Below are 26,517 nucleotides of genomic sequence, written 5' to 3'. Positions count from 1 at the left end.
TAGAGAGTCGTTCTTTTCATCTTCCTAGTAGTGGGAGATGGTCCACTGTGAGCTGGAGAACTCAGCCATGGATGTGGAGTCCTTCACCTGGACCTGAGCTATAACCACCTCTGGGCACCCCCTATCACATGTCCAGTTAGTTTACCTCCAGCATATGGCTCTGAGGGGAAATGATGCTAATTTTTGTTCCATGGACTATCTCTCTGATCTAACAGTCCTTAACTTAGAATCTGAGTAACTATCCAACCTGCCTTTGATGCCTGAAAGAGCATGTGGGAAGCTGCATTTAAATTCTCTGGCCACACTAGACACCCCGTTGTACTCTAAGTGGTGCATAAGAGAAAGATGCCATGTGACAGGGTTCAAGCAGAGAGTTTTGTTTTGTTTTAATAAGGGAAAGGGATCATATAAAGGGGAAAGGGAAGCAGGGAGACCAGCTTCCAGAGACAGAAACAGGAGAGAGGAGAAAAGAAAGAGTGGGAAAGGGGGGGGGACAGAGACAGGGAGAAAGAGGAAGAGAAAGAGGGGAACAGAGAGGGGGAGAGAAAGACAGAAGGATGGGAGGTGGATGGGGCCCTTTTAAAGGGAACATAGTGATATGCACAGGTGATGCTCTTAGTGGCTATAGCTGAGGGCGAATCCTGCCAGAACCCCAAGCACAGGCCAGTACGGATGCCTGAATACTAACTCTTTCTCCTACTGACATGATATATCTCTGGGGAAGGGAGAGATAGGAAAGTCAACTATTTTAAGTATCAGAGAGGCACGTGGTGCCCACACCTTCCTGTATATTCTCACTGTCCCACTCCAATTTCACAGACAAACGCTGAGCCTACAGAAAGGAAGGTGGCAGCCAAGAGCAGGTGCAGAATCTACAGCAGAAATGTGCCTCCTCTGCCAATCACAGTTCAATTAATGCTCAGCAGCAGCTGCTGATGGCAGGGTGTGAACGCTTTAGGCTCTACTTTGTCCTCCCAAAATGCCCATGGGAGCTGAAGGGACACCAAGGTAGTATCTTGCCCAGGCACAATAATTTCACAGGATGGAGCCAGGATTTGGCATAGACAATGTGGCTACACAACAGGCCTCTCTCGCAGTACATACCAACTCACATCCTGGCAGCCCAACACCCTAAGGAAGGCATATACACATGGTGCATTTTTCTGTTGGGAAATGTTCCCAACAGAACATCTTTGGTTGAAATATCAAATACTACCAGTCCAATATGTTACTGATGGCAGAGCATGCCATTTGTGGTGGCTTGAATAGGAATGACCTCCCTGGAATCATGTGAATGCTTGGCCTATAGGGAGTGGCACTATTAGGAGGTATGTTTTTGTTGGAGTAGGTGTGGCCTTGCTGGAGGAAATGTGTTACTGTGGGGGTGGGTTTTGAAGTCTCATATATGCTCAAGCTACATTCAGTGAACAGTTCACTTCCTGTTGCCTGCAGATCAAGATATAGAACTCGTAGCTACTTCTCCAGCACCACATCTGCCCGCATGCTGCCTTGCTTCTTGCCATGATGATAATGAACTAAATAAACTCTGAACTATAAGCCAGTTCCAATTAGAGGTTTCATTTACAAGAATTGCTGTGGTCATGGTGTCTCTTCACAGCAATAGAAACCCTAACTAAGACATTACTGTTTTATGTGCTGTGTCATTCACTCTAGGGCCCCATGTTTTCTGACTCCATTAGAAGTACAGAGGAGACTATCCATCTTACACTTATAGCCATCTTGAAGGCCTTCACATGAACAAGAAGTTGAAATGAGGCATAGACATAAAGTGTGGAGTTTTGGGCAAGTGTAGATTCTAACGTCAAATCTCATTTTTCTTTTTCTCAAAGAAAGCCTGATAAGCCCCATCTTTATGTGTGAGCTTCCATCTTTAAGTATTAACAGCTGGCCCATATTTTGATTGTCCTGAGCAAGGCAAACACACTGGACTTAAAAGCCCTGAGCTGGCTGGGACCTCCAGTTGCAGCCATCCCAGGGTGTAGGCAGTGCTGGAAGACAGAAAGCTGGTGACAGTGTGTCTCAGCTATAGCACCGCGCCTACCCATGGCTGGGAAAAGCACAGCTTTGCCAGGCTGCCTCTCTCGCAAACTAGCATGCTGACTGCCTCCTCATCACAGAAGAAGAGAAGTCAAGATGTTCCAGCTGCTAGAAGAAGAGTGCAATAACCAATTTAAATATATTTATAGTTAGTCTATCCTCCATGGAGAACACACCAGCCTCAACCCTCGGACCTTGCACTTCTAGCCTCCAAATCTGTGGAAGAACACATTTCTGCTGCTTTGTGTCATCTAGTTTATGATATTGCATTCTGGAAGTCCTAGGAAACTGATATGCCCAGGGAGTTGGCGAGCACTTAGTCTTTTTTACTGTCCAAAACTACCAGGGGCTTTTTAGAAAAGTTTGCAAGAGATAAGATTTACAATAAGCTGGAATTGTTCATATTTAGGTAATTGGCAGGTCCTATCTAGAAATGAATGATTCTAACATCAGAACTAAAAATTGTTTCTTGTTATGGGCTGACTAGGCATGAAATGCGCATTTTGGGTGTAGAGAAAGGGTTGACAGAGTTGCTGCAGCAAGTTTTAGGATGGCTACAAGCCGGTGTGTATGGTTGAAGGTCCTCACATACACAGGCGACAAGGAGGAACACTATCAACTAAACCCACTTAGGTGCTAAATGTCAACAGAGCAGAGGACAAGCAGACTACAGCCACTCTGGAATTGCGAACCAACTCCAGGTCAAATGAGGCTGAGACTCTGGGAAGAATTCAGAGGTAGCACCTTCAACTCTCCCTGCCCTCTCAGTCACCCACTTCACCTAGACCTGCAAATATTTGTTTTCTTCTCTCTGGCACCAGCTTGGGTGCCTAACTGGCTCTCTGGAGTACTACGCTGAAGGGCATTTTAACACTGGGTGGTGGAAGCCTCCCCCAAATGAAAAGAAGATACTGACCCAGGAAATAAAGCGAACTGTAACAGAGACCCTTGTCCTGGAGTGTAGGAAGGTAGGATGTGGAGGCAGTGACTGACCACACCATGCTGGGCACAAACACCAGCAAAACAGGTAGAAAAGCCACCTAGAATTTACTGAAAGCTGCACTCATGCCAGGCACAGTAAGAGACCTTATACACATTTGCTTATTCAGAGGTGGACAGTACACTATTGTCCCAGGGACAATACCTATTGTATAAGATCAGCTCCTTTCTGACAAGCACACCGTGTAATGAATGTTTTGAACATGCCCTTTGGTGAAGGTGCACAATGGACCTATCTCATAGATGGGTACATGGTTGCTGAGTAAAGTACAGTAGTATCTAGAGAATCAGAGGCTGTGGGAATCCAGCATGGTTGGGTCCTCAAGGCCTTCTTCTAAACTATAGGCTCTACAATTGCACCTTTGGGATGTAAGAACTTGAAGGTCTAGACATGGCTGAGTTACCAGGTGCATTTAAAAACAAACACACAGCAAAATAACTCAATAGGAAAGAAAGACCACATTGGTGAATGCACACAGGTCAGCATGAAGCCATAGTCAGTAAGGGCCATTTCTGCTATCAGAGCCTGTGGAATTCTGTACTTCCCTGTGGCTGGCCAGAGTCAAGACCTGCAGGAATAGAGACACTCCACATTGACACAGTAGATACTCATGCAGAAATAGAACAGGGTTGTCCCTGAAAGGCTGGGCAAGAATGGAAGATGGAAGGTCAGTAAAAAAAAAAAAAAAAAAAAAGGCCTTTGTCCACTGGTTCCAGATTGGCCATAGGGGTGCTATAGCTTTAGTGGTCCCTTGGAAATGGAACAGATTCCTTTTCCAGGGCAGCCATTACGAAGTTCCACAAATGGAGTGGGCTATGGAAACAAGCTATTCTCTGGAGGTTGCACAACAGGATCAAATGGTCACCGGGACCTCATTCCCACTGAGATCCTGGCTAAATTCCCTTCCTCACCTCTTCATGGCTTCTAGGGAACACAGCCAACCTTTGGCACTCCCTGGCTGGCAGCTGCATGATATCCCTCCCCCATTCCTTCACAGTATCTTCTTAGGACATCTTTCAGATTGCAACAAGGGCTCACCTTTAACTATTTGCATTAGCAGTGATCCCATTTCCAAGTTATGGTGTGTCCTTAGTACTAGGATTTAGGATCTGAACAAACTCTTACGTTCAAATCACCGAGAAGGCAGAAGGCAGTCAGTGCCTATCAAAGTCATGTTTTACAAATGTAGGACATGCATCTCTAGCTGACAACTAAAAACATAATAGTGGTGGGTCCAGGGCTATATTTGTGTACTGTGTAGCTAAGTTCCACAAGCTGAAAATTTTTCAACAACAGAAACTAAGTTTTCTATAATTCTAGAGGACAGATGTTCAAAATTGATGTCTATGTGGAGCTGGTGTTTCTGAAAGTCACAGGGGACAGGTCCAGGCCTCTCACCTTGGCTTACAGATGGCTCTCATCTCCCCATGGCTTTACATCATCTTCTCTCTTCATATCTGGATCCAAATATTCTCTCTTGGAAGGACTTCAGCCGTGGTGGTTTAAGCCCACTCTGTGATCTCATTTTAATTCAATTATGTCTTTGTGATGTTTAATCGTGATTGTCAATTGCACCGGGTTAATAAATGCCCAAGAGCTCAGTAAAGCATACCGTGGAGTACAACTTGTGAGGGTATTTCCAGAGAGCATCAGATCATGCATTCTCTGACCTCATTGGTGGGATTGGTCCCACGATGGATTCATAATGAATATGATGTTCTTACTAACAATGATGAAAGTCAGAAAGTGAGGCTTAGCTAGAGGAGGTCACTGGGGAGGTCTCAGGGTTATAACTTGCCTTGGCTCTCCCTGCATTGTCTCCTTCTGCTCTTTGGTCACCATGATGTAGAGTGCACTTCTCCGCCATCGTGATGGCCTGACTCTGAAAAGGCGAACCGTAAACCCTCCCACCCGTTTATGCTGTCTATCAGAAATGTGGTCACAAGAGCAAGAAAGGTGACTAATACCTTCTGTTTAACTCCATCACCAAACAAGTTGAATCCGGAGACACCATGCCTTAGTCTCAACTTTAGAATGAGTCAAAACATTGGTGGTGGTATGGCGATTCTGTTTTGACACAGCTGAAAGGGAACTTTCGTTCTGCTGTAGCTACATCCCACAATTCATTGAGAAGTCACCTGCCTTCCCGGGTCACAGCACACCAATGGTCACCACCCTGAAGCATGAGGTATATAGCCCATGAACATGTCTTGATTCCCTGGTCTTTGTGCCTGTGACGCCACTAGAAGGTGAAACAGCCAAATTCCTGTCCAAGCTTGAAACTCAAGCACCACTTTCCCCCTCTGCTTGCTGTGTCTGTGCTTAACTCAGAAGCAGATGCTTCTAAAACAAAGCATCACGTGTGGTGCCACCTAGAGGCAGAGGGCCAGGGCGCTGACAAACAAGAAAGGAAGGGCACCCCCCTTCCTAACTCTTCTGGGGGGATCAGAGTTCCTAACCTGTTGCTGAAACTTCCTCTTGGCTCCCACCCTCACACCTGAGCAATGTGTAAGCAACAGCTGGGTACACTGAGGGCAGAAGAGATTTATATTCCGAATGTGCACCTACTTTCCCAGGAGGCCTCTTGTTTTGGAGATTCACTAAAATGTTTTCATTTGCCAAAGGCTTTGAATTTCACATCCCACTGGATATACACGCACACACCCATGCATAATGATAGAAGTCCCCATGCATGACCGAAGACACTAGTCCATGCAATTTTCCCAAGGAGAAATAAGCCACATTGTGAGGAGGAAGCCAATATTCACATCTCTCCCCAGCTTTGTTGGGACACAGAGATAACAAAGGCTAGCCCCAGAACAGGAAGCCGCACTTGGCTCAGGACATTTGTATCTGCTTTATCGCTGTGAATGGCCCTTTGCTTCTAAGAAAAGGTTTCAGAGGACTAAAGGTCATCTTAAAAATCATTACTGTAGAAAAACATTATTGATGTTTTGAATTATTTTCCCTAGAGTTTTGATCCTGAATATCCCTCATAAAGCCAAGTGTTAATGCTTTAGTGGCAGGATTAGAAAGCAATGGAACCTTAAGAGCTCAGTTAAGAGCACTTGCTGCTCTTCCAGAGGACCTGAGCTCGACTGCCAGCACCTATGTTGGGCAGTTCACATCTTGATCCCTCTGGCCATCACAGGCACCTGCACACATGTAAACACAGAGATGCACACATGCACACATAGTTAAAAATCTTAAATCTTTAAAGAGTAGTCTAGTGGAGGCCTTGGGCCACTGGGCTATGACCACCCCCCCCCACCCAAGTAGAGACTGCAGACCTTCCTCCTCATTCTCTTTACTGCTAGCTAGTCATGATGTTTAACTTCACTGTGCACTCTCCCATCATGGCATACTATCTTCTACAAGCTACAGAGCCACTAGGTCCCGTATTAAAACCTCCAAAAGTATGGGGCAAAATAAACATTTTTTTTCTTTATAAGCCAATGAACTCCTTGTATTAGTCATAGGAATATCTATTCATTACAGCAAGCACAGTACAGGTAACAGAATTCACAAGATCCCATTTATCCAGCTAGTAAACACCTACAGAGGTAAACAAAAAGACCCCTGGGAAGAAGACTATGGGGTCTTATTTTCTGGGCCAACAGGCAAGCTCTGTGTATTTGCTCTGACTCTGTGACAACAGCTCCTGCCCAGAAAAGCTTCTGCGACAACCTAATAAGTTAATAAGATGGAAAGTGTCTGGCTTAGTATGATCTCTGGAACACTCAGGCATATACTCTCACTCACTGTCTCTTCCTCACAATAAGCGTTCTCATGGAGAGATCACATTTTCCTGAAACATATCTCTCTTCATTTTATAACCACACCCAAAAAAAAATCGGAGGGAAATTATGAAAGGTAATTTGAATAAAATGATCACTACAGGCAGTCCACTAATGAAGAACAGAAATGGAATAGAATTACAACAAACCAACCCCCTCCCCAGCTCTAGGAGGGAGGTCCTCGGAAGCATTCTGCAGTACAGTTAATGCCCATCAGGCCCAGGTGAGAATTAACTTTAGTCCATCAACAGATACTTCACAAGGAAATACAACTAATAACTCAACTAGTAACTAAAGATATAAGCATTCTACCTTGTTAAGGGAAAAAAATAAAAATGCAAAATACATGAAATGCTCTCAACTATTAGGCAGGAAGAGGGAATTTATTTTAAAGATATTACTCAATGCTGCCAAGACTAGAATAAGTCCCAGACCTCACTCCTGGCCAGTGAAAGCAAACTGGAGCAGACAGATGGGCAGTCTGTGGGCAGAGGCAGGAAGAGCTCCCGCCTTTTAGCATGTTTCATTTCTGAGAATCCAGCTCAAGGAAATGGGGACAAAGCCATCCCCACCGCCATGCCCGCAATGCTGAGGACTCTGCAGAAGTGAAGAGCTGAACAAGAATAACACAGAGGGCTGAAGGTGAAGCTCACAACAGACATTTGCTTGGCACATGTGAAGCCCTAGATTCAAACCCAAGCAGTACCACAAAACAAGATAAGAAATAATAGCGTATCAGTAATGTGATACCTAATTAATGGGTTATTGCCTAAGCATTAAAATGACAGAGAAAAGAAAAATAGGAAGATGACATCATAATACAATGCTATATGAAAAACTTAGAACTGAGAACTAGAACCTCCATGCTGATTACAAGTGGGGCAAGGCCTAAGTGAAAGTTTCCAGGCTGCTGAGTGCATGTAACAGAGACAGGCTCTGATGCAATTCCTTTGTCCCATCCTTCCCCCTAAAGTTTTACAGTATGTGACTGTTTTTTCACCTTGATGATAGAATTTCTTCTTATTTTCCAAAATGTCTTTCCTCTACTGTAGATATGAAAGAGCTGTTCACAAGACCACATCCCACCATGAGACACCTCTCCAGGCTCCTCCATGTCCTTTAAAAAGGGCAAAGATTTTCAACCTCTTTTCTAACACATTATCCTCTCACTGCCAATGCATCACTGATCTCTTGCTGCCATGACCTCTCAGAAGTTACAGTGGCCACCTCACCTTCCCTGAGGCAAAGTGTTGTTTCAAAGGCTCTTCTTTCCATGAAGATTGCACAGGTTTCCCACTTGCTGCTCCCAGAGAGAACAAAGTGTCCACCTCAGCCCTCAGCCCTGTGCCACTGGCTCAGGCAGAACCCACCATGCAGTTCTGTCCCTACATAGGAAGTTTCTTAAATGATTCTAAACACAGTGATGAACAAAAGTCAAAACGCCAAATAGGGCGGGAAAGGTGGCTCCGTGGTTAAGAGTACTTGCTTCTCTTTCAAAGGACTGAGTTTAGCTCCCAGCATCCATGTCAGACAGCTCACAAGACAACTCCAGAACCAGGACAGTTGATGCCTTCTTACAGCTTCTATATTCACATACAGACATATACATCTATACATAATTAAAAATAAGTGTCTTTTTAAGAGTAAAAGACATGCAATAGAGCATGGCTAAGTTACAGTGCATATACTTTCACAAAACAATTATTATAAATACATAGGAATACAGATAATGTTAAATAGAAAAAGTAAGGCATGGGTTGGGGAGATACCTCTGTGGTTAAAGCTCTTGCCATGCAAATATGAGGACTGGAGTTCGTATCTCCACCAGTAACTCCAGCCTTGGAAGGCAGAGAAAGGGGTAGCTCAGAGCAAGTTAGCTAGCTAGCAAAACTAGCCTTGCTGGTACTTTAACTAAGACAGCCTGCCTCAATGAAAAGGAAAGAGCAACGAGGATGATCCCAATATCCTCCATGTGTACATGTACATACATACCACACACACATGAAAGTGGGGGAAGAAAAAGAAAGCCACACAATCACACCCCTGTGGCAACTATTTAACATAGTTTGTGCTTACACTCATGGCACATAGGCAGCATGCTGGTGCTTCCAGTGCACACACCAAAACATCACTAGAGTGCTCACACACACCAAGACATCACTAGGGTGCTCACATACACCAAGACATCACCAGGGTGCTCACACACACCAAGACATCACCAGGGTGCTCACACACACCAAGACATCACCAGGGTGCTCACAATTAGAAGGCTTCCTGCTCCCACTGCGAGAGGACAAAACTGGGGTCTTATCAGGAAAAAGAACTTTCTTTAATCCCACCATGGATTCTACTTTAGAATATTCTAGAAACATGTCTAAGATCACATATTCCCCTAAGGATACAGTAGAGGACTATGTTGGAGGCTAGATGATCTGCCTCTAAATCCCACACTTAGCTCCTAGACTAGAGAAGATTATGAAAGAAAGTTAGTGAAAGTTCAATTTCTCTTAGAAAAGGGACTTTCCCCTTCCCTTTACTGTCTAAACTTTGAAGAGTTATTTTCTCAATTTAAAGCAAAAGCTAGGCAGGCAATTTAAAGAAAAAACTAGGTAGGCAATGTGTTTGTAGGTATAGCTAAAAAAAATTAATTATGTTTGGATCAAAAGACTAAGCAATGCCTGTTGGGTCTCTACCACACTTGGAGAAATGAGTAGACTTGAGGAAGACAGACATGAACCTGCTCCAAACCAAACCAAATAGCTCCAAGTAGTTGCTGGCACAGCCCCTTTTTTTAAAACATTCTCTTTCCACCACCTTTGCCCATTTCTTCATGAATTCTAATATACTAGGCTGAACCCACAAAGGCAGAGACTTCCAAAGAAGTCATTAACGTTACTGCTGCTACTGACAGAGGTGGGGCTGGACCAGCTTAATCCTGAATTCCTTTATACATTCATAGGCTGAATATTGCCAGCTAGCTAATAACAGTCTATATCAACTACTGTTCAAAAGCACAAGGTACCCTGAACATGGCAACTCTATACTCTTAAGAGACTGCTTAATGCTCCTTAAAGCCAGGCCGAAGACAAGGCTCATACATTCTATCACACTTGAAACTCAATTTAAAAAATGCTAGATTTCTAGAAGTTTTAAAGTTATGCTAGAAGCAAGGAAACAATGAAAGAGACCTAATATTTCTCAAAAAAGCAGTTTAGAAAAAAGGGAAAAGAATAATAAGAAGAATGTATTAGGCCTAACAATTCAGTGAGATAAATCACATGTAACAAGATTTAATACAGCCTCCAAGTCTCCCCAGTTTTCCCCTCCCCAAACCTCTGAAGAGCAGAAGCAGGCATGGAGAATGCTGTACCCCACACCAGGTGAGAGGCCAGCCACAGAGCAGGCGGCAGTATGTCTTCATGACCACACCATTAGAGAGGGAATATCTGGCTCCTGTGGTGGCTCCAAACCCCGAGCTCCTTCCTGTGCATCCACAGACAGAACCTCATACCCCAGGAACAGCTCTGCTGAATGTCCAACTTCCTGTCCTCCCAGTGCCTTGTCCTCAGCTGGCTCCCAGAGCCACAGCAGAGCCAGAATAGAGTCTTCCTGACACAAGCGCCACGTGGACTGCCTCCCGACAGAGCAGAGACGTATGGCTCCATGGCAGGTACCCATCAGATGAGCCAGAGCCACACTTCCTGATGCTGCCTACCTGCCAGGATGCGAGGAGGATGACCTACAGCCAAGCTCACTGTGCTGAGACCAACTCAGGGGAAGAAGAAAAGACTCTTCAGGGAAGGGAGGATGGTCACTGGACATCCCAACCCCTGCACTCTCCACCCTGCCTCCTTTCCTAGGGATCATCCTCAACCAAGACCTTATGCATGTTTCAAGAGCACAAAATGGGTAAGAGGTGACAAAAGGGGGTGGAGTGGGGAGGACCACAGAGACCATACCACACCGGTGTTCATCAAAAGGGGGAGGGGCCAATGAAGGCCCAGGGCATGACCATCTACAGAGAAATGGAGGTAAGGAAGCATAGGGACATGAGCTGAGAATCCCCTCAGTACAGGACACTGACATTGTATTAATCCACAAAGAATCACTGAGAGATTTCTACCACACATTCAGAGAGTCTCCAGCCCTGGACCAAGGCAGCCATATATAGTCCTTTTGACTGAGAGGCACCCCAGGATATAATGCCTGGTTCTGAAGGTGAGGGCAGCATCCAGGGAAGAGGGTCTCCTTTGCTCACCCAAGCAAGGGCTCCTCTACCATATTACACTTCTGCACAGACCACACTGCTCAAAGACAGAGGGAAAGCTGGCCCACCAGCTCACAGCAAATAGGGCACAAGATGAAGTCTGACTAGATGTCCTGCTCTTGGCCTAGAATCCCGCCCTTCTCCACCCCTGCCCGCAACCACAGGCAGCCACTCACGGCATTCCTTCTCGTCACTCTTGTCGAAGCAGTCAGGCAGCCCGTCACACTGCCAGGCACCTGGAATGCACCGCCCGTTGCTGCACATGAAGTTACCTGGGATGTTGCACTCGTTGGTGAAGTTGTTCCCAGGGAGCAGCTGGCTCTCTGCAAGAAAGAGAGGACAGGGGGTCAGAGGCACAGTGACCACAGCCAAGGGCCTAGCTGGAAGGACTGATGCTCAGCCCAGGGGAGACTTCCACTGGGTATCTTTGCTTTTCTGGCTCTGTTTCTATACCAATGAGATATATTTATACCTTGGACCACCTCAGTACAAAGATGCTGAAGAAGTAGCAGAAGCAATGCAAAGAAAGCATACAGTGTCCAGCATTTAACAAGTGCTCATCTCTCTCATGAAGATCTATGAGAAATGGGACTAGAGATGACTTAATTGTTAAGGGCATTTGTGGCTCTTTCAGGGGACCAGAATTTGGTTTCCAGTATCCACATCTGGCAGCTTACAATTGCACGCACGCAATGCTGGCTCATAACTGCCTGTGACTCCCTCTCCTGGCTTTCATTATATCTGCGCACCTGTACACGTTCACATGCGCGTGCATGCGCGCACATACACACACAAAAAAAAAACAGAAAAAAATATTGGTGAGAAAACCCAAATGTTCTTTCAGCAGCAACATCTAAAATTTAAAGTTCCAGACAGGAGTATGCACTGAACCCCATATATCCCCAGCAGTAGCAAGCCTTCCAGGCTCCAGATTCACAGCCCCTACAATCACAGAGTCCTTGAATTGGAGCCAAGTTGGCAAGAATACCAGGAGATCATTTCCCTGCAGGAAATAGGATACCTTGATCTACAAATGAACCTGCCTGATGTTGTCCGTGTAGGAAAGGCCAAGGTGAAACCTGTACTCAGACCTGTTAACCCCCAGGAGGCTGTCCTGATCACTACACTACCCAAGAGTTACTAGAGGTTTAGGACCAAGTTCCAAGGTTCAGGTTCAAGTCCACTGAACAATCATAAATGCCAAGGGCCCTACTCAGCATTGCCCTTAGTCAGGAAATTAAACAGAGACCTAATGCTACCAGGTAGGGGAGGGTACAGGGCTTATCCACCTTGAACCTTGAGGGTGAATTTTCTAGAGAGCCAAGATCTCATAAGTCACATCAAGCTGAGCCAGTGTGATTGAAGGCTGGGAGAGAAGTAGCCACTTAGAAACAAAATGGTGTTAGACGAAAAGGAAAAAAAGAACAGTGCCAGCAGACTGCAGCTCTAACTGCCTCGAGTCATTCAATAACCATGTACTAGGCATTTATGACCAGGCACTTGTGCTGTGAAGGAAAGACGCAAGGACATGTGTACACCAAATACTTTACTGACACTAAGGTGTTGGGAACATGGCCTTCTAGAGCTACTTATGAGTAACAAAATAGCAAGGCTCAAGCTCTTCTTTCACAAGCTTTGCCAAAGGAAGTCGCTTCAGATCAGTGCTCAGATCCCTCCTGACTCCCTCATACCGCTCACCTGCTATGCACCTTTTTCCTTTCGTTATTATTATTAATTATGCCTAGAACACCCTTCATGCCACCTCATCTCCTAGGAAATTGCTGTTCACCTGCTAGCATCACACTCCTCTGTTAATTTCTCTCTGTGGAGTGTTGCCCAGATACTTCATGCACAAAGAAGCATGGTTGTCTGGTAATGCTACTTTTGAAGTGGTACTAAAAGTACTTTTATAACTGGAGCAAGCAAGCCTGAACCAATGGGAGTGGACACAGCCATCAAACAAGCCCCTGTGCTGTGGATTTCCTTTTGGAGACCATCTGCTACCCGATACTAAATTAGCAACACATATACATGTTGCTCTTCAGAAATGAGTTTTCATAGTTCATTCCAAGATGGAAGCTACAGCAAAAGATTTCACTGAGGCCAAGTACATCACAACCCTTACTCCCTGCTCCCTCTATCAGCCCTGCACGTGGCCAAACCCTCTCTGTCACTGCAGTAGGACTCTAGTCCATGTAGCTCCCATTCCCTGGCCATCACCACCAGCTACAACTTCCAAATCTGCCTCCTGCCTTACAATTTGTTTCCCCAAGTCTTAATCTGTCTTCTGACCAGAAGAATCTTCCTAAATAGCACAAAGACTATGATATTTCCTTACTTTAAAAGGCCAGTTAGTGGGGGGCTGGGGAGATGGCTCAGTTGGTAAAGTGCTTGCCATACAATCATGAGATTCCTAGTTCAATCTCTAGAATCCCATCCCCCAAAACAACCATGATCCCAAGGGAAGTGGAGATAGATGGACAGATCTTGAGAAGCAACAGCTAAGGTTTTTCCTTAGCTTTGACCTTCACACTCACACATCCATGAACACACATGCATGTAAACCCCCAAACACACATAAACACATGTGCATTTGTGCACTTAAATAGACACAAGAACACAAACACTCACATAGGCACTGACTAGCACCCCAGGGTTTTTTAGCTAGAATTCAAGGCAAGCTAGGAGGATTCCAAGAAAGAAGTGGCATTTTCAGTGGAGGCTGATATAAAGTAAAGGTCCTTTGGATCAAAGGAACAGAGTCAAAGACATGATATGGGGAAGCACAGCCTGGGGCATGGGTCAGAAATAAAAGACATGCCATTCTGATGGGTAGGAGTTACAAACACACTGTGTCACCCTGCCACACTATCCATCAGGATGTTCTATTCCACAGAGCAGAGTCAACACAGGCCTTCTTCTGAAGGCAACTGCACAAGTCACCACTAACCCTGAAAAGAATGAACAGGAACTTCATTATCTCCAGGGAGAAATCTGAATGCCCATGGGGAGGAAACCCAGAAAGCAGTCACATGGTAGATTCTAGCCAGATACTTCATGCTCAGCCCAGAACCTCCACACCCCTACCCCCAACTCCCATGTACACTCTAGCTGTTGGAGAACAACTGCTCTGAGAATCACCAGGCAGCAGGGGCTTCCTCAGGGCTGTGGAATGCAGAGCTGTCATTTGGTTTTGTTTGGAAATCACTTCGAGTTGAGTTTGTGGAGCTAACTCCTGGAAGACAAAACCCCAGGAAAAGCCACTACAACTGTGGAATCTTGTTCTGATAAACAGATTTCTGGAACCAGAAAAATTGGCCAGATTAGATTCCAAAGAGTCTGTTCCAAGCATCAATGAGACTGGCAACACGTGAACCTGATGAATGGCTGGGTGGGTTCAAAGGTAACTTATCCCATCAGTTACATCCGTTACACACAAATGTCCTGCCAGTCCTGAGACATGCTGCCTAGTGGAAACAACAGACACATGCCCAGTGCCTTAGGAAACTGACATCATCAAACAGAAGAAGAAACCAAAGCAAGAGAAGATCCTGTTGATTCTATCTTTAAATCTCCCTCAAGCCCAGGCCAGCTGCCTCACTAGCCTAGTGGCACCTGTGCCATTGTCTCTTACCCCCTTTTCAACCAGCAGTCTGCACAGTAAGAATTTTGTGGGGACATAAGTCGGGGCCTGGAGACATTTTCGATTGTCATGACTAGGTGTAAGGTGCTACTGACATTTAGCATGGAAGGGCCAGGGCTGTAGCTTTGCATGGAAGGGTCTAGCGCTTTAAAGAACCATGTGGCTTTGACTGTTAGGAATGGCAGGTGTGTTGTACTACATTTCTCCTATTCTATCACACCACAACAAAGAACCGTCTGGCTTGACATGTCAATAGTCCCAAGACAAAGAATTACCTATTTAAGCCTACCTGCTACTTAGCCAGCCGTTCTCACTCTCCCACAGTTGCTTCTCTTCACACTGAGATTTTTTGTTTGTTTTGTTGTTGTTGTTGTTTTGTTTTTCAATGAAGGGGATGGTGTCTCTGGGCCCTTCAGATACATCTGAACTCTTGTCACCTGGTTTAGAGAGCCCAGTGTGATCCTACCTGTGAAGCCCCTGCAATGCCCTTTAGAACCAGTGTCATGTGGGTGTAGTCCCTGCCCGCAGGCTTCCAAACATATGGCTGGCTGACCCAGCAGAGTCTCAGCCCACCTGTCCTTTGGTCTTTGGGGCTGTGTTGTATCCCTCCAAAATTTGATGTTGTGGGCCTGATTGTTAGCGCCTCATAATGGGAGTGCATTTAAAGACAGAGACCTTAAGGAGTAATTTGTTAAGATGAGGCTGTTAGAGAGGGCCCTAATTCAACACAACTAGTATCCTCACTGGAAATGGGAATTAGAGCACAGACATATGTGGAGGAGATAATATGAAGACACACAGAGAAGGCAGCCATCTGTAAACCAAGCAAATAGGGACCGAGAAGGAACCACTCCTGCTGACAGCTTGATCTCAGATCTCCCCAACTGTAGGACAAGCAATCTCTGACATTCAAACCAAACAATCTTATGGAAATCTAATCCAATAGGCTAGCCTCCTCCTGCTCATCCTTTGACCCCAGCGTAGTGGGGTCTGAGACCCTGATCCCAGACAACCAGCCTGAAGCTGATCTTTCCATTAATCCCTCTGCTCGTGTCCCATGCTTTGCTGGATCCCAGCCTGTGCTGGGGGTTGCCTCTACACTAATGTTCCTGCTAGGCAGAATGTACCCCCACTGGCACAGTTTCTGTTCTGCTCGGCTCGCACACCAGGCATCTGTCATTCCAGCTCTCCCATATGTATCTTTGACAACTCTAAGAAGAAAAGCAGGCATGGTATTAGTACCTTAATCCCCATCCCTGAACTGCCCCACCAACCTTACCTCATGTCCCTAGCATGTGGATGGGACCTGTGCATACATAGTTAAGATAAGGGATAAAGGCATCTGGACCTGAACAAGTAACCCTGTCTGCTTGAAAGGAGGTTAGAAATCTTTTCAGACTGACTGTCAGGCTCTCCAGTGGCAGCAATATGTATCCCATCTCTGTGTCTTGGAACATGTTTAAATAAAAAATTAACATTAGCACAAAGTTGGCTTTCTTCTCCTCTCTTCATTTTTTTTTTCATTAAGCCAAAGAACCAAAAGGAGTTGCCTGTTTCCATTTGCAGTACAACATTTAACTGAAAATAACTACACCATCTGTACAAGGATGGAAAAATAAAAGTCAAGCCCTTCCTTGTTACAAGGCAGCAGCCCATCGCTACAGTTTTTTCAATGGCCCCGACCCACAACTCTCTACTCGATGTGGGGAACAAAACTGGGTGACTAGAAACTCCAGGCAGGGCTACATTGGGCTGCAATCATCCAGAATAATCAGCTAGTGACAACTGACTTTTCCAGTCGAGAAATGGGAATTACATTCAGGCAGTTGGAGACCTTTGGCGTCTCTCATTGCTCTTTACTCAGCCTCTCTCCCTAGCAGCATCCTTTACGGTGCAGTCTGAATGGACATCTGCAAACAATCAGCAGGCTCCATTTTCTGATTTCTGCCCAGTGGTCTTTCATTCTTCTCATTCACTTCCTGACAGTCTGTATCTGTGGGCCAGATGAACAGAACAAGATGCACAAACTCATGTGTGCAGCACACACGCACAGCTTGACATTTGGACTTGCAGATCTCAGACACACCTTCTCTACCACCTCTCAAAAGGTCAAAACAGACTTCTACTGCCAGATGCCAGCAAGTTCACGACCCACCGATTTCTCTGTGATTCACTTCTTGAGACACACACACACACACACACACACACACACACACACACACGCACGCACGCACGCACGCACACGCGCCTACATGCACACACCCATACACTCACCCACAGGAGGTTTAGGCCACCTAGTGATTTGTTTACAACCATACCTAGAACAAATCTTAAGAGCTCCTCCACTCTGGACTGTTCCCATGTGGTATGAGCACTAAACAGAACCTCAGACATCTGTCCTGTGTATTTCCAAAAGCCATTTGGTCCTCATCACACAAATGTCTTCTTCCTGTTCAAGCTTGGATATAGGAGCATCTGGCTGTCACTAAGAAGGCAGAAGTCACACAAGAATGTCTGCAATTGGCCAGGTTTCAAGCACCTGAGTTTAAACAGGCCCCCAACCTTGTTAATATAGACTCCCCATACCTCATGAGCTTATTCCATTAACGTTGCCTCAGTTTACCCATCTGATTGAGGAAGATCACTCAGGCATATTGCTAAGAAAGATAAAATGACCCCATACTTTGGTCTAGGATAAATGACTCTTAATATTCACAAATGTACTACAAACATGGTCCATGGCCCTGAAGGAAAAAAATCACACACAGTTTCCCTCAGGAATAAGTTAAGGATGGACAGGTCACCAGGATAACGAGTGAATACAGTTATCTGCCCAGCATTTGCCCATCACACCACTTCATGGCTTGTTTCTCCCAGGAAGTGTTCTGAGATGATGAATGCTTTGTTTCCTTCTTACAAAATAAGTTTGGGAAGGAAGCCAGTGACTAATATTCAGGGATCGAGGGATGGTCACAGCAGGAAGTATAGGAACTGACAGTTTCGCCAAGGAGTCAGCTCATAAATTATTTTTACCTGGACCTGTGGCCTCTAGGGCTGAAGCTACTGCTTATATTTTTAATGTATGTTTTCATTTTTATGCACTGTTTCATGAGACAAATTACGTGGAATGATGTTTGTGTTGGGGGAACTGTAGAGCCAGTAGGATCCTGCCCTTGTGAGGTCTCATGCCCACAGTCCAATGGCCTGCAGCTCCTTGCGATATAATCCACAAGTTAAACCCTGAGCCACACCAGGGCCTTGGCTCAACCCTCCTCTGGCTTCTTTAACAGCCCTAGAGACACTGGGTACTTACTTTAGGCCTTCCAGTGGGGAAGATCTACCATCTGCCAAAACACTTGAATGTGGCAGGGATTTAACAGCCATTTTTTTTTTTTTTTAGTTCTTAGAAGAACCCCATGAAACAGGCACCCTACCCCTTTTATAGATAAAGGAACAGACTGAAGACAGGACTCACTCAAGGTCAAACAGGAAATAATTCGGTTGTGCAGGCCACGAAGCTGGGCTAAGGCTATTATACATGTGCTCAGATAAGACAGAGAATAGTATCCCAAAAATCTTTCATTGGTGGGATTTTTTCGAAAGTCTTCGAAGTCATTAAGAGCAATTTTCTGTATTCAGGGGTCTACCACAGGGAAGAATGAGTCTCTTTCTGGGATGGAGGATAATGAACTTTTTGTGTAACTGAAAGTCAAAGCTAATCAAAATGGATTGTAATTGTTTGCTTTTTTGCATTTTTAAAAACTACTTAAACCTGTGATCAGGAAGCATCAGATGACAGGTAACAGGCAGGTACAGCTACTTATCAACCAACAACTATGCCGTATGTCCATCCCATCACACTCACCATGTGAAAAGGAGGTTGTTCTTACTGTTCCCTGACCTCAGAGAACCTCCGCTCTTCTGCTGCTGTGTCCCTAGCAACGAGCAAATGCCAGGCATCCAGACACCCCACAGATGGCTGCTGACCAGTTATGGGGACAGAACCTGCTGACTCCCACAGACATTACTTTAGTTCTGACATGAATTTATCTGAATTGCCTTGAACTTCAGTTTTGCTTTGCCATATACAATCCAGTGGATCAATGGTACTGGATCTGCAGAATGAAGCTTTTCTAAGTTCCAGGGAGAGAGGCGCAGAGGAAAGAGCTTAAATACATGTCCAACAGTTCTCCTTCCCTGCCAATCCATGCCCTCACCAAGGGTGGGCTGCACGGCTGATACAAAAAGAGCCCAGTGCAATACTCCCCTCCCCCAACCTTTTGCTTATGCAGCTTCCAGCAGCAACAGCAGGAGGGGGTCAGTGAAGCTGAGCTGAAGGGCAGGAGAAGGGGCAGCTTTCTGACCAACTTCATCAGGCTAGGATTGTGATAACGCTAATCACCACTTCGCTCAGGCTTAGATATAGGCAGAGGTCAAGAGTAAGGGCTGTGCTTCAGGACCAAGATTATCCCTAGGCACCCAGAGACCAGTGCAGCCATCTCCACAGTCACTGGGAACCACTGGGCAGCAGACCATCTGCTCCCACTAAGGCCCCTGTCCCCTCCCACACTGTAGGCAAGGCTGCAACATAACAATGCCAGCTAGGGAATGAGCCAGAAAAGCAAAATGACCTTCACTCTGGCCCCAAAGCACATTTTGATGATGAAGGATTTCTGAACTAAGACTCGATACAAGCACAGCCCAGAAAGGAAAAGGCAGTTGGATACAACTGTATTAAACGGTGGTGTTCCAGGTCACTGATAAATACTATAAACACGCTTCAGATACCCCATCCACTGGGAGAAGATGCTCACCATGGGATCACAAGGTGTGGCTATGTAGAATCTTCTTGCAAAACTTCATAAGAGAAAACAAACGATGTAACGGTGGGGGGGGGGCAGGGCTAGACAAAGCATCCGGAACAGGTGCTTCTACTGATGAAGGAATGCTACATTACTGTAATCACAGGGTGATTAATGCAACAGGAAAGCGCTCATCCACAACCATTAGACTTGCAAAAATCTAAAGCTGCAATAAGTGGAACACCATGGTGGGACCCAGGCATGACACATGCTTGGGAACTCTGAAGAGGGCCTGAGAGCAGCACACAAGGTTCGAGATAACCATCCTAGGCAGCCAATGAATATGACAGTGAGTGCATAAGGTGGCACAAGAGAACAACGCAAAGCTGGGCCTAGTGCGAAAGCTAAACAAGTGAAAGGAAGTATACTGTAAGCCAACGACCTGAATCCAGTCTCTGGGACCTAAACAACAATAAATAAATGAATGAATGAATAAATAAATAAATAAATAAATAAATAAATAAATAAATAAATTTTAAAAGGGAATAAAAAGCCAGATATGGCAGCTTCCTACCTGTAGTCTCAGCGTTCCTTCATCATGACAGGAGGCAAAAACATCAGAATTGGCCAGAAGCTCACATAGGCAGTACAGAAGAAACAGAGACCTTGCCTCAAAAATAAGGCGGACAGTATCTACCTCAAAATAGCTGTCCTCTATTTTGGACTCAAAACCAAAATAAAACAAAAAACCACACCACTACATGCTCATCAGATGAACAGAGAAAACACACGCCTTTCTCACACAGTGACAAGCAGCCAGGGCTTTCATGTTATGAACTGGGGTGAAGTAAATTTGTATGGATAATTCTGGGAAACTTAACAGGACGTCAAAGGCAAGCTGCAGAATGTCATCCACACTAATCTCAGACACGAGCAATTTAGGGGACAGGTGGGGAGGATGACTACCAAGTTCAAGGTCATGGCTGCCTCTGTCAGGCAGACTCAAAGAGGACCCAGGTGCCTTTCTTTCAGTAGTCTGAATCAAGCAGAACCCAGGAAAGCGGGTGGTGAGCATACGAGCTTGCTAAGGATTTTTCTTGGTAATCTTCTGTGTACTTTAAAACATTTCATGATGAAAACTACACTAATATATCTACAAAAGATAAATGATACCAAATATGGATGGTACTCTAAACTTCAAAACAACCTCAACTGCAAAGTAATACAAGATGGAAGGGACAAGTGTCACACTGAAAAAGACCAAGACCTTGCAAATGTGACAACGCCCATCTAAGAGCTTTGCTCTGTTATGAATTCTTTTCATTTTCTGAAAGGTGGCAACAGTTGCAGGGTACAAGCTGGATCCTGGAGGGAAAACTAAGCATCTCCCACCAGACTGGTTCTCCCACCCACGGTTTAAGCCATGGCATTCCAAAGGCAAAAATAACCAAGCCTAGGACTAGGTCAGACGCTTTAGACACGAATTCTAAGGAGCTGAATCTGTCTAGGCCCCTATGTCTCCCCATCCTTCAGCTGAGCTGAGACAGGCTCAGAGGGGGTGGGCAAAAAGCTGGGATTTGCTAAGTAGAGCTCCCTGGCTGTTGCCACTTTGGAACACAGGAGAGGTGGCCTGGGAGGAGGGACAGCCAGGAGAAGACCAGCCAGCCTTTGCACCTTACCCTCCTCCCACCCCTTCTACTGGGAAGAACAACCAGACCCAGGCTCCACCCTAGTTCAAAGGTTTAAGAAAACTGTGTGAGTTTGGACAAGTGAGTCCCCTCTCTGAGCCTGAAAACTCCACCTCTCTGGCAATGCTGCTGAGAGATAGAAAGATGCTAGATGGACAAACACAGCACCAAGGGTGGATGGATGAAGCATGCACAACAGCAGGTGGCATAGACTTGGAGCTCGGGAAACAGCCCTATTTGTTCTTCCTTTCCTGCCACTCATTCTCACTGACTACTCAGACTCTGATAATGCCCTCTAAAGGGGGAAGAGCCTGGACAAGGGAATGCCTGGTGGAATTGGGACGATCTGACTGTGTTGCTCAGATCCAAAAGCAAACAATGTTACCTTCACTCTTGTAATCATCTCAGCTCCTAAGAAATTCAAGAGCCCTCCGGCACAGGAGATGGCTCCATGGGCAAAGAGTGTACAGTGCAGACATGAGGGCGTGAGTTCAAGTTTTAAAAACCCACATAATATATGCACCTGATATTTCAGTGTTTCCACAGCAAGATGGGAGGGGGCGGAGTCGGGAGAATCCCTGGGAGCTCAAAGGCCAGCTAGCCTAGCTTATGCAGAACAAAACAAGGAACCTGTCTCAAACAAGGTAGACAACAATGCCTCTCTGTTATCCTATGACCTCTACAAGAGCATTGTGGCATGTGGCATGTGCATGCTGCCAGCAAACACACACATGAACACACACACACAAGTGTCCCACACAAGATAGAGGAGGGGGCTCTTTGGGAATCTTGAGCTGCAGCCAGGCTATGACATGGAACAATTGTTCCAAAGAATCTGGAATTGCTTCTCCACCCTAAGCCTCAGTTCCCCCATTTATAAAGCTAGGCACTGGCAGATGGTGTTTAAGTCATTTCTCTATAATGCACCCCCTTTGTCTCTGTGGATATGTATCCAACAGTAGACAAATGTACACCATCTCCCTATTCTAGATGTATTATTCAACATTGAAAAGTAATGTCAGGGTTCACATGGAGGTCTTCCTACAGGAGGTTTTTCCTCCTGTCTAATACAGAGCAACTGGGAACCAGGTTTCTGGCTACTGGGGAAACTTAGTCCTGACCTGTGCTGTCAAGAAATGACAGGTCCCATGTACCCCAACAACCAGAGACAATATATCCAAAGGGCTAGGGGTCAGACCTGCCTCCCATTCCCTATGGATTCAAAGGCATCTCCAATTCAGTTTGTTTACCCACTACCTTCCATTATGTACTCAATAATGAACAATTGTTTGGCATATCACTTCCTATTAGGAAAGGAACTCTGCCCCAGGGATGGGGGGGAGAAAAATAGGGGGGGTGATACACCAGTCTGTTACCACCTATCAACACCAGTCTGTTACCACCAATCAAGGGTAGTATGCCTATTAACCAATGTGTCTTCTTAAATATTCCTAAGTAGTTTAATCCATTAAACTAGTCCATCTCGCTTCTACAATCTGCTCACGTGGCACCCTCCCTTCCCACTGAGCTGACAACAGGCCTTCCATCATGAGGAATTAACTGACATCTTGAGTAAATACTGTTGGGAACATCTAGTGAGCACTAGAACTAAGCAGTACTTACTGTGGGAGTCCTCAAGGATCACAACTCTCAGAGCAATTTACCTGTGCAAGAGACATGTCAGATCTGATGAGTCAGGGAACTGAAACCCTTGGATGAACCTGTTTGGGCTTTCCAGGCTATGAAAGGTGGTTTATAGCCACCCTGAAAACAAAGTTTAAAATTAAGGAGGACATGCCTATAATCCCTGCACTTGGGAGGCTGAGACTGGAAGAACTGACCTAGGTTCCAGCCTTGGTTACCTAGTGAACTGCTATCTCAAAAGAAAGAAAACAAAAACTAAGCCTAGAGTACTCATTCTAGACACGATAGCCCAGATGCCCCAAATGCCAATACCATTCCACACAACCTCAGAGAACAGCTTCGACATCATGACTCAGTGTACCCATTTACAAAAGGGAAACAAAACAAACCCTAACCTAAGAAGCTCCATGGATAACCAAAGGAAAAAGAACTGTTTCACTTAAAAAAAAAAAGTACAAACTGAATGGAAACTTCCAGGTTTTCATCTACTTTATGACAACACACAGATAGAGGCCATAAGATTAACCACAGCTCACTTCTTAAAGGTATTATTATTCACTATTAAAGAGTTACTATTCTATAAAAACTTGGTGTCATGTAGATACATAATATGTCATTTCCCAAGGCATACCACTATAATGTAGCTACATGATTAGTAATTAGAAGACAGGTGATCTTAACTGCACAAGGATTTACCCTATACCGAATAAAATAGAACCATTCTAGGTGAGATGAGAGAACGGAAGAAGTGAACTGTTCATTAAGAAATGATTTTTCAATAAATTCAATAACATGCCCCACAGTTTAGCTCCTGGTCTTCTGGCTACTGCATTGATCTCTGCTAATGGAGACAGCTCAGAATGAAGGCCCTGGCAAGAAGTCAAAAGGCTTGATGAACACTGAGACCATGGTTCACTTCCAAGAAGGATACAGCTCTGCAGGTCCCTGTCTCTCCAATCCCTAGCATTAGCTGGTCCCCGCCCTCTTCCATCCCTCATGGCATTACCATTGGCCTCCCAGTCCCTGAACCTAAGGGCTACTTGTCTATATTAACCTCAAGCACACATTTTGCTATTGCTCCTGAGGCAAAGTCTCATCATGTGACTCAAGTTGGCTTCAAAACTCAACCCTTCAAAACTCCTGCCCCTCACGAATGTGAGCCACCATGCCTGGTCAATGTGCAAAGTTCTGCTGCATTGGGCCTCCTGGATCAGCCCTTCCTCCTAAGTTAGATCCTTCAGTGACCAATACTTCCCTTTCCCCCGCCTCCCACATACACACTCAGAAGCAACTTCCTACACAGACCCCTCAACAGTCTCAGGTTCTGCTTCATTTGACACAAGCAACCTATGGCTTCCCTGAAGTAGCCACCTATAAGGTTTGACCTTCAAGCTGAATCCCCAACTTGATACTTCTCTCTTCTGGCTAAGTTCTTCTCTGTTCAACTCCCTCATGTATCCAAGCCTCATGGTTTCATACCCTACCATCAAACATATTTCCACAGCAACATCAGCCTACCATGTCCAAAACAGAACTTAAGTTTCTCCAAGCTTGCTCCTCCTGCCATCCAACCCTCCCCCACTTCCCATTCATACATGTCAGCATTTGGTGTTTCCCACACATCTTTCCTCTATATCCTTTCCTCCCACAACCCTAGAACCAATCCTTCCCTTATTACCTGCAACCTCATTGGCATTTCTCGTTTCAGAAGCCAACTTGCCTTCACTCCTAGAACAAACCTCACCACCCCATCCAATATCTGCAACAGTCCCATAGTCCCATCCCCTGAAAGGTAAGGCTTTCAAGCCTGCGGGGGTGCAGGATGCCCTGTGTGTTACAGGGGGCCCACCTCTCCAAAGATTCCCACCCTAGCCTCCTAGGACAGACTGAGTACTCACCTAGTCTTCCCAACTCTAAAAACTTCTGTTGTTCCCAGCTGTCCCTCAGTACCATAAGCAGCTTTTATACAACAGAATAATCCATCCATGTCCTAATGTAGCCCTGGGCCCAGACAGAACATTTAAAGGAATGGGAAGTGAGGGGGGCAGACAGATGAATGTGAGGGTGGATGGATGAAAATACTGGCAGTGCTTCCTTACACTGTGTTATAAAAAGCATGTCACCGACATCTTGTCGTGCTTAGGTATTATAATAATTACTTGATCCAAACTTGCTTACTAAGAAATAAATTCATATTATTATTCTCTCTCATGAGGAGTTCATGGATCTCAAGATTTTCTACAAAACAGTCTCCACCTCTAGAGTACCTTAAGTACAAACTAATAATTCTTCAGGCCAAAGGTCAAAGGCAGCTCATCATTTGCAGGTGAGAGCTTGTCTCTAGAGCTCCTGGCACAAAGACTGTACAGGGTGGTGTGGGCTGTCACTGTTACGTGACACAGCTCTCCATGAGCAAATTCAACCTCTGGTGAACGCCCATCCTCACAAAGCCAGCTCACAGAAGTCAAGGTCAGCTCCACAGGCTGGGAAAGAGAGCCAGGCCCACACATGTCCAATGAATGACACAAGCCCAAGAATCAGCCCTGTGTTTCCATGAGCCTTGGACTGAGACAGCCCCTCAGCTAAGTCTACAGGCCCAGCCATAGGAAGGCCAGTCCTGTCTCTCCGTGAGAAATCCCCAACCATCAGCACCTTACCCTTGGCCTTTATTTGTTTCTCTCTGTATCTAGGGAGTAGTGACAGCTGCAGCCAATCCAGTGGCATTTGAGGCTGGGACTCTCATCCAGAGCAAAGCAGCAAGCCTTTTGCTACTGGAGGTGATGAGGGTGGCCTGGCACAAAGGAAGGTATTAAATCAAGAGGTGACCTTTGTCATTCGTGGCTATGGAAGTGTTGGGATTAGGTGCTCTGTGAGCCTGGTTCTTTTGTTTTTTATTTGTTTTGTTTTGTTTTTGTTTTTGTTTTTGATTTTTCAGCCCTTACATCCTCTGAACTAGAAAGGAGCCCAAGATATTTACCAGTAAGGATGGTGACAACTCTTACATGCTCTGGGAACTTGCGGAGAGTTTAAGGAGAAGGATGACAGGAAGGATGTCAAAGAAAAAAGAAGCACACTGGTCTCTCTTTGAGTCATCAGTGTCCCTTGATGCTAACCACATGAAGGATCACAGGTTAAGGGACTCGATCTCACTGCACACTCTCAGAGCAATCAGCTCCAGCAGGCTCCCACCCCAGCCTGGTCCAGCTCCCTTTCCACCTCACATCATGATCCACCCTGTGCTGCTAGCTGATAATGCATTCACAGACAGCCAGGACTCTGCAGCCAAGAGGAAAAATTTCACCTAATTAAATAAAAACAAAGCAGAAAACCAAATCCTTCAACTAGTGCCAGAAATAAAGGCAACTTGATCTTTTATGGAACTTTCAGGGCAGGAATGCCAACATTTTTTTTTCTAAACCCATCTTTTAAAACAATCCTTTGTGTCTCTAACTAGAGTCCCTTAAAGAATCAACAAACTACAAACAAACCAGAAGAAAATGGATACAAGGAATGAGTAACTAAGGCACTAATATGAGATGATTGATGAGAAAAATGAAAAGGTCTAGAGGGCTGGGGAGATTGTTCAGTGGTTAGTGTGTTGTCCGGGTAAATGTGAGG

The 26,517-nt window shown here is 45.3% G+C and overlaps 1 protein-coding gene across 5 annotated transcripts in view; it reads right to left on the bottom strand.

Annotated features, from left to right (window-relative positions):
- Ldlrad3 (low density lipoprotein receptor class A domain containing 3) overlaps nucleotides 1-26,517 on the bottom strand; it is a 227,897-nt gene that overhangs the window by 144,743 nt on the left and 56,637 nt on the right. For 3 of the 5 annotated variants that reach the window (XM_051184082.1, XM_051184083.1, XM_051184085.1), the window contains exon 2: nucleotides 11,299-11,445. In XM_051184082.1, the coding sequence (XP_051040039.1) occupies nucleotides 11,299-11,445 (147 nt within the window). The remainder of the gene's footprint in view (nucleotides 1-11,298; nucleotides 11,446-26,517) is intronic. The other 2 variants (XM_051184086.1, XM_051184087.1) reach the window with 1 other exon arrangement.

This window comes from Phodopus roborovskii, unplaced genomic scaffold, assembly GCF_943737965.1.
Source record: "Phodopus roborovskii unplaced genomic scaffold, PHOROB, whole genome shotgun sequence".
NCBI lineage: Eukaryota > Metazoa > Chordata > Mammalia > Rodentia > Cricetidae > Phodopus > Phodopus roborovskii.
The sequence above is the reverse complement of the archived record's forward strand: the minus strand, read 5'-3'. Positions and strand labels throughout refer to the sequence as shown.